At 40.4% G+C, this 15,194-nt stretch overlaps 1 protein-coding gene across 3 annotated transcripts in view; it reads left to right on the top strand.

Annotated features, from left to right (window-relative positions):
* Positions 1 to 5,218: 5,218 nt before the first annotated feature.
* IQUB (IQ motif and ubiquitin domain containing) overlaps positions 5,219 to 15,194 on the top strand; it is an 82,015-nt gene continuing 72,039 nt past the window's right edge. Inside the window, exons 1-3 of one of the 3 annotated variants that reach the window (XM_005893444.2) lie at positions 5,219 to 5,398; positions 7,325 to 7,428; positions 11,942 to 12,354. In XM_005893444.2, coding sequence (XP_005893506.1) covers positions 11,946 to 12,354 — 409 coding nt within the window. In that variant the 5' untranslated portion in view covers positions 5,219 to 5,398; positions 7,325 to 7,428; positions 11,942 to 11,945. The remainder of the gene's footprint in view (positions 5,399 to 7,324; positions 7,429 to 11,941; positions 12,355 to 15,194) is intronic. The other 2 variants (XM_070369304.1, XM_070369303.1) reach the window with 2 other exon arrangements.

The following is a 15,194-nucleotide window of genomic DNA, read 5'->3' on the forward strand; positions in this document are numbered from 1 at the left end:
GCTTTGACTAGACAGACCTTTGTTGGCAAAGTAATGTCTCTGCTTTTTAATATGCTGTCTAGGTTTGTCATAGCTTTTCTTCCAAGTAGCAAGCATCTTTTAATTTCATGGCTGCAGTCACCATCTGCAGTTACTTTGGAGCCCAAGAAAATAAAGTCTGACACTGCTTCCATTGCTTCCCCATCTATTTGCCGTGAAGTGATAGGACTAGATTCCATGATCTTTGTTTTTTGAATGTTTTAAGCCAGCCATGTTCCCGTTCCCCTGCCTCTGTGTTTATAAAAGCATATGTTCATATGTTGAAATGTCATTATTTTCAGCTTGAATCCCTTGTGTGTCTCTTGAGCACTGCCACCCCATAAGAAAACAAACTTATTGTATTAAGACAATTAGGATTTAAGGAAAACCTATTCCAATTCACTATTTTTCTCATGATTTCCTTCACTAAGAAGTGGCTGCTGCTGCTAAGTCGCTTCAGTCGTGTCCGACTCTGTGTGACCCCATAGACGGCTGCCCACCAGGCTCCCCTGTCCCTGGGATTCTCCAGGTAAGAACACTGGAGTGGGTTGCCATTTCCTTCTCCGATAAGAAGTGGCTAATAACTTCTAAATAAAAACATACAAATAAATTTCTCCAGTCCCCATCAATAATTGAATTCCTGTATTACATTCCCACTTTGACTTTGTCAAGGAGGAAGACATTTTCCTCTGGTCTTCTAGGTTCTTCTGACTGGTCTAAGACTTAAAATGACATGACATGGAATGGCAGTGCTCGAGAGTCACACAAGGGACCAGGCTGAAAATAAGGACATTTCAACACATGCTTTTTATAAACACAGAGACAGAGGAACGGGAACATGCAAAGCACATATAGAAACATGAGATAGAAAAAATTAAAAAAATTTGGAACATACTATAAAGCTCAAGTTTAGCTTGCTATGTATACTAATGAATTTTCCAAATGGTCTTTCAGCTTACATTAGCTGCTCAATTTTTGTTGTGTGCTTACATGAAATGTATAGTGGATTAGCTTCCTTCTATACACAACTAGCTGAAAAGTATCTTAGGGATTTCTCATAATCTTCAAATATGTTGGTTTCTTTTTCAAGTGAACATTTTAGCCATTTTTAAAGATAAACATTACTATTATGATAGAACATTTCATTTAACTTCTTCAATAAGAAAAGGAGGCTTAATTCATTTTCTTAGGGTAAATTCCCTGTCTAAATTATAAACTACAAAAATTTTTAAAAATGGAAAGTTTTTTCATAACTCATTTGCAAGTAAAACCTGATTGCATTGATAGGAGGCTGTTTATGGTCTTTATGCCACTTTAATGTGATTATGAATATATTTTGCCACAGAAGTATTAATATATTTGATTCGGGAGTATTTCCCCAGACCCGTTGAACGTTTTAGAGAATATACAGTATATATCTGTGTGTGTTTTAGTCACTCAGTTGTGTCTGATTCTTTGCTACCCTGTGGACTGTAGCCCGCCACCAGGCTCCTCTGTCCATGGAATATTTCAGTCAGGAATACTGGAGTGTGTTGCCATTCCCTTCTCCAGAGGATCTTCCCGACCCAGGGATCGAATCTGGGTATCCTGCATGGCAGGCAGATTCTTTTCCATCTGAGCCACCAGGGAAGCCCAGTATATATTCATATTACCATTCAAAATAGAGTAGGAAATGGAACCCCACTCCAGTATTCTTGCCTGGAAAACTCCATTGGCAGAGGAGCCTGGCGGGCTGCAGTCCATAGGGCCCCAAGAATCAGACACAACTGAGCACACCAAAAATCTGAAAGAACCAGATTTCAAACACATCTGTCCCTTAAGGTTTCAGAAAAGGGACTATGTATTTCTAGCCTCTTAAGCTCATGAAGGTATTATGATCCAAATTCAGTTCATAATGGTAATTTCCAAAGAATAATTTTCAGGTCCTTGGCCTAAATTCTTGTAATGCTTTTTTTCTCTAATTCAATCATTTACATCAAACTGTATTTTAGCCTGACATAACAATGGGAATATTTGGAAATGCTTGATTTCATAAAGCCACTAGATGGCATCTTTGTAAAACTAAAAGAAATGTTTATTGAATAAATAAAGGCTGAGATAAAAGCGGATTCCTATTTCACAAGAAACAGTGGTAAGTTATTTTGGGCAATAAATCCTGAGAAAACTGCATAGATTTATTGTGAAAAGTAAAATGGAAAATGGTATTTTGAATTACCTTTCCATCTCCAGAACTGAGGGTCTTTTTTCTGATTGGTTATTTTCAGCTTGCATTTACATTTATTTTGTATAACCAAACAATCATATACTTGTGTATCTATGTGTGTGTATATATACATGAAAGTGAAAGTGAAGTCGCTCAGTCCTGTCCAACTCTGCGGTCCCATGGACTGTAGCTTACCAGGCTCCTCAGTCCATGGAATTTTCTAGGCAAGAGTACTGGAGTGGGTTGCTATTTCCTTCTCCAGGGGATCATCCCAACCCAAGGATCGAACCTGGGTCTCCTGCACGGCAGGCAGACGCTTTATCATCTGAGCCACCAGGGAAGCTCATATATATATATATACACACACACACACACACACACACACAAATATATGTATGTGTATGTGTGTGATTTTGATGTGCTTTGCAACCTATGTAGACTACCTGGGAAGCCTACCAATTAAGTTAGGCTTATATTGTAAAACTGAGTTGTATAAGATTGCCTCCATCAGTTCAGTTGCTCAGTTGTGTCCGACTCTTTGCGACCCCATGAACCGAAGCTCGCCAGGCCCCCCTGTCCATCACTAACTCTCGGAGTCCATCCAAAGCCATGTCCATTGAGTCGGTGATGCCATCCAACCATCTCATCCTCTGTCATCCCCTTCTCCTCCTGCCCCCAATCTTTCCCAGCATTAGGGTCTTTTCAAATGAGTCAGGTCTTCACATCAGGTGGCCAAAGTATTGGAGTTTCAACTTCAACATCAGTCCTACCAATGAACACCCAGGACTGATCTCCTTTAGGATGGACTAGTTGGATCTGCTTGTAGTCCAAGGGACTCTCAAGAGTCTTCTCTAACACCACAGTTCAAAAGCATCAATTCTTCGGCGCTCAGCTTTAGAGTCCAGCTCTCACATCCATACATGATCACTGGAAAAACCATAGCCTTGATTAGACGGACCTTTGTTGACAAAGTAATGTCTCTGCTTTTTAATATGCTGTCTAGATTGGTCATAACTTTCCTTCCAAGGAGTAAGCATCTTTTAATTTCATGGCTGCGATCACCATCTGCAGTGATTTTGGAGCCCTCAAAAATAAAGTCAGCTACTGTTTCCCCATCTATTTGCCATGAAGTGATGGGACCGGATGCCATGATCTTAGTTTTATGAATGTTGAATTTTAAGCCAACTTTTTCACTCTCCTCTTTCACTTTCATCAAGAGGCTCTTTAGTTCTTCACTTTCTGCCATAAGGGTGGTGTCATCTGTATATCTGAGCTTATTGATATTTCTCCCGGCAATCTTGATTCCAGCTTGTGTTTCATCCAGCCCAGCGTTTCTCATGATGTACTCTGCATAGAAGTTAAATAAGCAGGGTGACAATATTCAGCCTTGACGTACTCCTTTTCCTATTTGGAACCAGTCTGTTGTTCCATGTCCAGTTATACAGGTTTCTCAAGAGGCAGGTTAGGTGGTCTGGTATTCCCATCTCTTGAAGAATTTTCCACAATTTATTGTGATCCACACAGTCAAAAGCTTTAGCATAGTCAATAAAGCAGAAATAGATGTTTTTCTGGAACTCTGTTGCTTTTCCAGTGGATGTTGGCAATTTGATCTCTGGTTCCTCTGCCTTTTCTAAAACCAGCTTGAATGTCTGAAAGTTCACGGTTCACCTATTGCTGAAGCCTGGCTTGGAGAATTTTAAGCATTACTTTACTAGCGTGTGAGATGAGCGCAATTGTGCAGTAGTTTTAGCATTCTTTGGCATTGCCTTTCTTTGGGATTGGAATGAAAACTGACCTTTTCCAGTCCTGTGGCCACTGCTGAGTTTTCCAAATTTGCTGGCATATTGAGTGCAGCACTTTCACAGCATCATCATTTAGGATTTGAAATAGCTCAACTGGAATTCCATCACCTCCACTAGCTTTGTTCATAGTGATGCTTCCTAAGGCCCACTTGACTTCACAAACCAGGATGTCTGGCTCTAGGTGAGTGATCACACCATTATGATTATCTGGGTCATATGTAATCTTACATCCTTTTAAAATATAAACAGTGTTATGTCAAAGGCAGCATAGAATAGTGGTTTAAAATGGAGGTTGTGCTGTCAGACTGCTTGGGTTTATTTCTGGCTCCTCTAGCAAACATCTCTGGGCCTTAGTTTCCTTCTTAGAAAAAGGAAGCTGATTGCAGTTCTTCCTTAATAAAATCTTTGTAAAAATTAAATTAGAAGTATAGGTAAAGTATTTAGCAACAAATAACACAATAAATGCTAGCTATTATGAAGCACATGAGGTATTTTTTGCTAAATTTACATTAGAAATAAAATTGATCCTTTCCCTCGATGATATGTGCTTCTTTAAAAACCTATAAGTTCAATTGAAGGAATTTATAGTGATAGAAAATAATTCTTTTATAATCCAGTGATTAACAATAGCTTTGCTTCTTCAGACTTAAAAGAGGAATTATTTAATAGCGCCTATCTCCCTTTTGTCTTTGGCTGCCAGGGAAGCAAGAGCCAAGTTCCAAGTTTAACAAAAGCAAGTAGGCACCTGCTATTGTACCTGCCTAGGTCTTCACTTCATTTCATAGTTATATTTCCTCTAACCTTGATTTTTCATAAAGGGCAGATTGATGTCAGTATTTGTTTTGGAGAATCGTGCCATATCACAAGTATGAAAAGACATCTAAGAGAGTGGTTACTGTCAGAACCAGTTTAGTATCTAGGTAATGCTGCTGCTGTTGTCACTTCAGTCGTGTCCGACTCTGTGCGACCCCATAGATGGCAGCCCATCAGGCTCCTCCGTCCCTGGGATTCTCCAGGCAAGAGCACTGGAGTGGGTTGCCATTTCCTTCTCCAACACATTAAAGTATGAGTAAGTAACAAACCCCTTCGCTCCCTCACCCCGCCCCTCCCTCGGCCTCAGTCCCTCTCTCCGCCCCTTCTCTCCCTGGCTCCACCCCTCCTCCCTGTCTCCGCCCCTCCTCCCTGTCTTCCCCCAAACCCCCACCCTTCCAGCGCGGGCACCGCCTCTTCTCGCGGGAACTGTGTCCTAGTGGGAGGGGGTGGTACCAGGACCGTTGCTAGGAAACGGCCGGTAACAGAATTCGGCAGATGTGGACTCTGCTTTCTAGGAGCCGGGGGAACCGCTTCCACTCGAGTAACTGCGTTTGTTGGTCAGGTAGGAGGATAGGTTCTGGCTGCCCTCTACTGGCCCGATCCCTAGACCAACTCTGAGCGGGTGGCTAAGGCGCCGGACTCTGAGGGCTCTGTGAGGGGTGAAGCAGACTGGGCCATGGGGACTGGCCAGTCCGGAATGTTCCACCTTTGCCTAAAAAACTGTGCAAAGCATCCCATCACTTGGTTCCTTTTCTGGCTCCGGATCTATAATTTGGGAATGGAAGTAGCAGCATTAGTCTAGGAGGTTACCTCACCTCCAACCCCAAGTGCTTATCATGGTTAATAATAGAGAAGCAAGACGTGTGTGCAACCCAGGTTTCGTATTAGAAACCGTTTAGCCATCTTTGTGGCCATTTACAGTTTTTAGTAAGTAGCGTGCTTCCAGACGGAGAAGGCAATGGCACCCAACTCCAGTACTCTTGCCTGGAAAATCCCATGGACGGAGGAGCCTGGTAGGCTGCAGTCACTGGGGTAGCTAAGAGTCGGATACGACTGAGGGACTTCACTTTCACTTTTGACTTTCATGCATTGGAGAAGGAAATGGCAACCCACTCCAGTACTCTTGCCTGGAGAATCCCAGGGACGGGGGAGCCTGGTGGGCTGCCGTCTATGGGGTCGCACAGAGTCGGACACGACTGAAGCGACTTAGCAGCAGCAGCAGCAGCAGCGCTTCCAGACTCTCCTCTTTCACTTCTCTCCATCTAAGGTCTTTGCTGCACCTCTTAAAAAATTTAAAAACGCAACAAGGCTATGTGGTAGAAGGTTATGACCAACCTAGATAGCATATTGAAAAGCAGAGACGTTACTTTGCCAACAAAGGTCCATCTAGTCAAGGCTATGGTTTTTCCAGTAGTCATGTATGGATGTGAGAGTTGGACTGTGAAGAAAGCTGAGCGCCGAAGAATTGATGCTTTTGAACTGTGGTGTTGGAGAAAAGTCTTGAGAGTCCCTTGGACTGCAAGGAGATCCAACCTGTCCATTCTAAAGGAGATCAGTCCTGGGTGTTCTTTGGAAGGAGTGATGTTATGGCTGAAACTCCAGTACTTTGGCCACCTCATGCGAAGAGTTGACTCTTTGGAAAAGTCTGTGATGCTGGGAGGGATTGGGGGCAGGAGGAAAAGGGGACGACGGAGGATGAGATGGCTGGATGGCATCACCAACTAGATGGACGTGGATTTGGGTGAACTCTGGGAGTTGGTGATGAACAGGGAGGCCTGGCGTGCTGCAATTCATGGAGTCGCAAAGAGTCGGAAATGACTGAGCGACTGAATTGAACTGAACTGAAAGCTGGATCCTTGTCTTACTACTTAAGCTTAGATATAGCAACGAAATATACATTGTAGGTGAAAGGGGAACGTTTTTGTATGCAGTCAGAGTATTTTTTCTTTTTAAACAGTTTTTAAAAGATGATAACATTTACGCTTGAATACATAATAATACAGTAAAGAAAAAGTTCAAACAGTAAAGAGAATGATTAAAAGTTTAAACAGTAAAGAGAATGAACAGTGAAAATCTGCCTTCCACCCATGTTCCCCAACTCCCTGCCCTCCAGTTCACCTTCCAGAGTGTTCTGAGCATATACAAATATGTAGTTGTGTCTGTAACATTGTATATAGTGGCATGTGCTTTTGTTGGAAGTCATTGAAAGGACATGACCGGGGGTTTACTCACTACCCAAGTGGGCAGTTGGAGACTCTTTCCCCCTCCAGTCTTTGGAATGTACCTTCCCCCATTGCTCCTCAATAAGGGATGTGTTACTGAGACCAACGAAAGTGTATACTATGGCTGAACCCAGTTAAGGTCTCATAAACTCTTAGAATTTTGGCGGTGGATGTTGAGATTTACTCTCTTTAGGCTGTCCAAGTCAATCCTCTTTGTAAGTTTCCTTGCTACTTAACAGTCTGAAGTGGTCTTCCTCTTTCTTCAGTTATCCTTACCTGCTGTGTACCGGGCTCACTTTCTACTTTACCCAGAGAATTCTAGAGCTTTCGAACCAAGAGCTTTGTTTTTTCCACCTAAGGGAACCATACAGTAAGTAGCCGTTAGAACTGGCTTCTTAATTTAGCATAATTCACTGGAGAGTCACCCATGTTGTTGTATCAGTGGTTTATTCCTTTTTATTGATGGGGTATATTCCATTTTATGAATGCATCATAGTACGTTTATTCATTCCTCAGCTAAGGAATGTTTGTATTGTTTCCTGTCTTTGGTGATTAAAAATAAAACCTTTAATAACTTTTGTGTTGGGGCTTCCTTGGTGCCTCAGGGGTAAAGAATCGGCCTCAATGCAGGAGCTGCTGGAGATCAGAGTTCAGCTGATCCTGGGGTGGAGAAGATCCTCTGGAGGAGGGCATGGCAACCCACTCCAGTATTTTTGCCTGGAGAATCCCATGGACAGAGGAGCCTGGCAGGCTACAGTCCATGGGGTCGCAAAGAATCGGACACGACTGAGCACGCACGCATATGGACATTTTGAGTGATTGTAGTTTTTCATTCCACGTGAGTAAAGGATACAGAATTGCTGGGTCATATGATTAATATGTGTTTAATTTTACAAGAAAGCTGACGGTTACCTCAAATGCTATATCCATTTTCATTTTCACTATCAAGATACAAGAGTTTTCCACTCATATTTATACTCACTGGTTATTGTTGGGCTGAAATTATTTTTGGAATAATTTGGAATCTCATTGTGTTTTGAAGTTTCATTTCTCCACTGACTAATGATATGGAGCATCTTTTCATGTGGTTGTCCTTGGGGTCAGGATTACAGTGAGGAAACTGAGGCAATTAGATTGAAAATTTTAGGTGGCATTTATTCTCAGGCACAAAAATACATATAGGGCAGAGCAGATGCCTCATTTGTCTCAGTCTTGTCCTGGCCCTGCTTCTTTGTGTTTTTGTGTATATTCTTTGGTGACTGATCTGTTTAAATCTTTTATTCATTTTTTTCCACTGGTTTTTTTTTTTCCTTACTATTGAGTTTTGAGAATTCTGTATTTATTCTGGATCATGCTCGTGGTTAGTCGCTTAGTCATGTCCAACTCTTTGTGACTCCATGGACTGTGTCTCCTCTGTCCATGGAATTTCCCAGGCAAGAATGCTAGAGTGGGTAGCCATTCCCTTCTCCAGGGGATCTTCCTGACCTAGTGCGTGTCTCCTGCACTGCAGGTGGATTCTTTACCATCTGAGCCACGAGGGATGCCCCCATATATTCTGGATATGAGTCTTTTATGAAATATGAGTTTTGCAAAAAATTACATCTGAGTATATGGTTTGACTTGATTCTTCTAGTTGTCTTTTTTGAATAGCAGAAGTTATTGATTTGTTACTATTGCCATTTAGAAGATGCCATATTGGCCATTTTTTGTAGGGAGAATGACCCACCAGATAGAAAGCATTACCTCAGATTCTCCAAAAAGGGCAAATAATTATGTTGCTAGGAGTTAAGCCTTCTTTATGCTGCTTTCTTTCTAATCAGGGAACTAAACTTTGTTATAGGAGGAAAAAAAAAAAAATCCAAAGGAAGATTTTGTGTGTGTATGGGTGACAGCCTAAAGAGTTTTCTTAAACTTCTTAAAAACTTGTTCAACTTTGTCTCATTTCATTTTTTTCCTCCTTAATTTTCTGGAATTTTAAAACTTTATTTCAGTTCGTTTATTGGTTCTTGAAATTTAACTATGCATATTTAATTTAACAGTATCTAGGATTAAGACTATCATATCTCAATTTTGTAAACAGTATAAGGAATTGATAATAGTTTATTCTCATCTTTCCCTTCCCAGTTACCTGTTATTATTGTCTCATATTTTAATTTTCGGCTATTTTTATTTTGTGTTGACAGTATTTACTTAGGCTTTCCTGGTGGCTCAGACGGTAAAGCGTCTGCCCGCAATGTGGGAGACACGGGTTCGATGCCTGGGTCTGGAAGATCCCCTGGAGAAGGAAATGGCAATCCACTCCAGCACTCTTGCCTGGAAAATCCCATGGACGGAGGAGCCTGGTAGGCTACAGTCCACGGGTCGCAAAGAGTCGGACACGACTGAGCGACTTCTCTTTCACCCATAGTAGTGGTGAAGTCGCCCCGTCGTGTCTGACTCTTTGTGACCCGTGCACTGTAGCCTACCAGGCTCCTCCGTCCATGGGAATTTCCAGGCAAGAATGCTGGAGTGGATTACCATTTCCTTCATCCAGACGATCTTCCCGACCCAGGGATCGAACCGGGATCTCCCTCATTGGGGGCAGACGCTTTAACTTCTGAGCCACCAGGGAAGCCCAGGTTTACCCATGGGTTTATGATTTATTTGTTTGCGTTTCCTTCTTGCACTTCAGACTTACACTTGGCCCGTTTTACTCCTCCTCAAGCATATCCTGTAAAAGTTCCTTTGCAGCAGATATCTTGGTGATAACTTGCTTGTAATGTTTCTGTTTTTCTCCTTTAAAGGTAGTTTTGCTGGGTGTACAGTTCTGGGTTGGTATTTTCCTTCTTTTAATTAGTCCATTATTGCCTTGACTTCTATTTTTCTGATGAGAAATTTGTAATGATTTCATTTTTCTATCCTTTTCATTAATGCTGCCAGATTAATATGACTCAAAAAGAAGATGATATGTCCTCTATCACTGTTTGTTTTTCAGATCTTGTCTTTGTTATTCTGTAATTTAGTTATAACACATAACTATATACATAATTATGGCAATGTTATATAACATTGCTATGAATTATTTCTATTTATCTTGTTAGGTATATTTTTATATTGTGCTTCCTGGACCTGTAGATTCATATTTTTAATTAGTTTAAAAATTTTTTCGGCCATTAGCTTTTAAAATATTTTCTTTCTTTGTTTTCTTCTAGGACTCCAATTTGCCATATGCCAGATCAGGGGCTGGAAGACTTTTTCTGAAAAGGGCTTCACAGGCCACAGGCAGTCTCTGTTTTACACTCTTTTTTGTTTTTTATTTTAATAGTACAAAGCTATTCTTAGCTCAAAGCAAGATATTAATAAATGCTTAGAAATATATGCTAGACTTTGTTTCTTTCTTTTTTTCATGGCCCTTAATCTCTCATATTTTTCATATCATATCTCTTTGCAATATTCTACATAAAATCTTTTCATTTATCTTTCAGTTTACTGATTGTCTCTTCAGCTTTAATGCTGTATTCATTAAATTCAACAAGTATACATTTTTATTCTAGGTATTCTTTTGTTTTTTTAATTTTTCTTTAAAAAAAATTTTTCTCTGCATAAGGATCTATGTTTAAAGTAGGAGTTCCAAACACAGCTTTCCAATCTCACTACTGTTTCAAGTTGTAATCTTCCCTGTGCTGCTGCCACAGCAATCAGCCTCAAGTCCACCTTCCCATCCCCTCTTCCTGGCAGCATCTGTAGGCAGGCTCCTGGCCACCCTGGGGCCTCAGTGCTCAGCTCCTGCCTCTGAAGCCTGGCTCTGGGAGGCTCTGGCCCACCCTTGCCCAACCTTCTGTATACTGTCACACTGACTCTCAAGCCAAAGCCCTTGGTGGCTGTGGCTAAGGCCTTAGTGAGCTCCAAGATCAACCCACATTTGTTTGTTGATGTGTGTTTTGTGGGCAGAGGTCACTGGACACGTCTGCTAGAGTTTGTGAGAGCAAAGCTGTATAGAGTGTGTGTGTGTGTGTGTTAGTCGCTCAGTTGTGTCCAATTCTTTGCGACCCCATGGTCTGTCCATGGAATTCTCTAGGCAGGAATACTGGAGTGGGTTACCATTCCCTTCTCCAAGGGTCTTCCCAACCCAGGGATCGAACCCAGGTCTCCCGCATTGCAGGCAGATTCCTTACCATATGAGCTACCGGGGAAGCCCAGTGTATACTTTCCAGCATATAGTTGATATGGAGATAACAGGTTTCTTGATGCTTCTATTCAATTGTAAGGCAGAAGCATAAATCCTATGTTAGTTTTGTGTTAACAACAACAACAACAAAATGTTATAGAGACCTCACTGGTGATCCAGTGGCGGAGACTCTATGCCCCCAGTGCACAGGGCCTGGGTCTGATGCCTGGTCGGGGACCTAGATCCTGCATGCTACAACTAAGAGTTCGAATGCCACAGCTAAAAGATCCCACATGCCACAACTAAGACCCAGTGCTGCCAAATAAATAAATGAATATTTTAGAAAAAGTTACTGAAAAAAATTTTCACAAGAATTGATTGGTCATTGAATAAGAGATGACAGTATATTTTAGAATGTTTTAAAATTATTTTCTTCACAGAAGATTTCTCTCAAATTTATTGTGTTTTGAGGTTCTCTTTTTGGTATACATTTTTACTTTCTGTGGTGTTTTAATTAAAAATTCACCAATGTTTTTTACCTAATGCCATTACTAAGAGAATATTTAAATATATAATGAGCCACATTGTAGTATATTATAAGTATATAATATATATATATATTATACTGTATATATATATACATATATATATACTGTATACCAGCAATTAATTTTATATTTGGTGTAGAAGTTTTGTGTGTAGTGAATATATTTATTTATTTATTTTTTCAATTCAGGACAATGTCTGACCAGGAGGAAGAAGCTGATTCTCAGAATGCTGTTGACTCATCAGAAGAAAGAGAGGATGCTCTGGGGTCTATCAGTATTCCAGTTCCCTTGGAAGAGGTTCTGGAGTCAGATCGAACTGAAGACTATGGATCTGAACTAGATCCATCTAGTGGAGGCCGTGGAAAACGTGTTGACCTGAGTGACCAGAGCGTTTCAAGCCTGGAACTGAACGATGTCGGGCAACTCATGGACGACGTTATGACAGCTAAACAAGCTGAAGATGGTGGAGGCTCTCTAGCGAAATCTGGGAGTGTAGTGCAGTCAGCCAGACCATATTCAGAAGCGTCTCTGACATTTATGGAAAAAGTAAAGGCTGTGAAGGAATCTCTGAGAATATCAACGAAAGATTCTTTAGCAACAGGTATTACCTAGGGAAGACAGACTATTTTTTTTTTTGCCTTGATTTTTGTTTTTGTTTTTTGCTTGTTGACTTATTTTATACTTGATATTACTTTCCCACTCCCATATCCTATTCTGTGGCTGAGCCACACGAATCTTTTAATTTTGTGTGAAGCTTCTCCTCTGTGCTGCAGTATTTACTTTCCTTAAATAAAGGAAAATCAATAAATTCTAAAGTAATCATTAATCTGTTTTTCCCAAATAAAATAGATTCTTTAAATGTTTAGGGAGAAATTTTTGAGTATAATTGTAATTCTTTTGTGTGCCATTTTGGAATTCATTCTACATAGCTAGCAACAGGTGGGATGGGAACTTGACACCATATTTTTCTAGTTTCTTCTATAGTGCTCATTCCATATATCTTGTTGCTCTTATGTATTTCCATATTTCTTAGTGTTAACTTTATATTCAGCTTCAGAAAAGTCATTGTTTTATTTCATTATGGATTAATATTAAAGACATAATGTTGATGGCATGGCATTTAGAAGTTATTACTACATTGCTGGTAGCAAAGCAGAAGGGGAGCAGCAAGAAGGTGGGTTACACAGAGAATTCTACTTGGGTGGTAAAACTGACATCTCCTTCTCCTCATTGTTCATAAGTTTTGAGAAAGTTTCCATCCATAGAGTGGAGAATATGGGCCATCACTTAACAATAACAGCAGCTTAGTCTGGCTGGTAAAATGTGGCTTCCAGGGAAGTATTAGCTCTTGGGTGGTGTATCCCTCAAGTAAAGAATATAAAGGAGGAGGAGGACAAAGTAATCAAGCTCATTTATACCTAATTGATGCTGTTATCCCCCAATTTCATTATTTGGTATAAATTTGGGCATCATTTTTTGATATTTCTTCAATTATGATTATAGTTTATAACAAACACATGGTGCTTTAAAGAAGTGGTCTTGGTCCTGTACTTTCTGAGGCTCATAGATTCCTGAACAGTTTCCCTTCCCAAAGCTTAGGAAATCACTGCCATGAAAAGTTTCGGTTCAGTTCAGTTCAGTTCAGTCCCCCAGTCGTGTCTGACTCTTTGCGACCCCATGAGTCACAGCATGCCAGGCTTCCCTGTCCATCACCATCTCCCGGAGTTCACTCAAACACTTCCATCGAGTTGGTGATGCCATCCAGCCATCTCATCCTCTGTCATCCCCTCTTCCTCCTGCCCCCAATCCCTCCCAGCATCAGAGTCTTTTCCAATGGGTCAACTCTTCGCTTCAGGTGGCCAAAGTACTGGAGTTTCAGCTTTAGCATCATTCCTTCCAAAGAACACCCAGGGCTGATCTCCTTTAAAATGGACTGGTTGGATCTCCTCGCAGTCCATGGGACTCTCAAGAGTTTTCTCCAACACCACAGTTCAAAAGCATCAATTCTTCGGCACTCAGCTTTCTTCACAGTCCAACTCTCACATCCATACATGACCACTGGAAAAACCATAGCCTTGACTAGACGTACCTTAATTGGCAAAGTAATGTCTCTGCTTTTAAATATGCTATCTAGGTTGGTCATAACTTTTCTTCCAACGAGTAAACATCTTTTAATTTTATGGCTGCAGTCACCATCTGCAGTGATTTTGGAGCCCCCCAAAATAAAGTCTGACACTGTTTCCACTGTATCCCCATCTATTTCCCATGAAGTGATGGGACCAGATGCCATGATCTTTGTTTTCTGAATGTTGAGCTTTAAGCCAACTTTTTCACTCTCCTCTTTCACTTTCATCAAGAGGCTCTTTAGTTCCTCTTGACTTTCTGCCCTAAGGGTGGTGTCATCTGCATATCTGAGGTTATTGTTATTTCTCCTGGCAATCTTGATTCCAGCTTGTGCTTCTTCCAGCCCAGCGTTTCTCATGATGTACTCTGCATATAAGTTAAATAAGCAGGGTGACAATGTACAGCCTTGACATACTCCTTTTCCTATTTGGAACCAGTCTGTTGTTCCATGTCCAGTTCTAACTGTTGCTTCCTGACCTGCCTATAGGTTTCTCAAGAGGCAAGTCAGGTGATGTGGTATTCCTATCTCTTTCAGAATTTTCCACAGTTTATTGTGATCCACACAGTCAAAGGCTTTGGCATAGTCAATAAAGCGGAAATAGATGTTTTTCTGGAACTCTCTTGCTTTTTCGATGATCCGGCAGATGTTGGCAATTTGATCTCTGGTTCCTTTGCCTTTTCTAAAACCAGCTTGAACATCTGGAAATAAAAGTTTAACATATATTAATTGTAGAACTTTGAACCCAGGAAACAATTAAAATAGCCTTCTGATAATTTAACATCTGTAAGAGTGTTCTTGAGAAAGAGCTGTGAAAATAAGCTTAAAGAACCTTAGCATCAACAATACCTTGATACATTTCATGCTAGTATTACAGATAAATGTCTCACAGACCTTTATGAGAACTGTCATGTCAGGCATCTAGAAATATACAAAACTGTTTTGGTTTGAAATGTGTACTCTTCATTCCATCTTACTTATTACATCTTCCCTATTAACATATAAAGTTTGTAGATGTAAAAATAAACAGTTTACATCATAATAATTTCTGTACTTTATTTCCTTCCTACATTTTGTGAACAGATAATCATTTTATAGTAACAATTTTTCTCAATTTTTGACACGTAAGTAGCTTGATTTTTATTTTAGAGTCAGAAGTAAACCACATAATGTCTATTTTTTTGTGACAAGTAGATTTGTGCATAGTTATTCCAGATATTTATAATAAACAGTGATTTTCTGTTTTGCATTCTGCCAGCTACAGACATAGATCAATTATGGAAAGAAGAATGGACTTAGATGATCTTTTGTCATTGCAA

Source organism: Bos mutus, chromosome 4 (genome assembly GCF_027580195.1).
Source record: "Bos mutus isolate GX-2022 chromosome 4, NWIPB_WYAK_1.1, whole genome shotgun sequence".
Classification (NCBI taxonomy): domain Eukaryota; kingdom Metazoa; phylum Chordata; class Mammalia; order Artiodactyla; family Bovidae; genus Bos; species Bos mutus.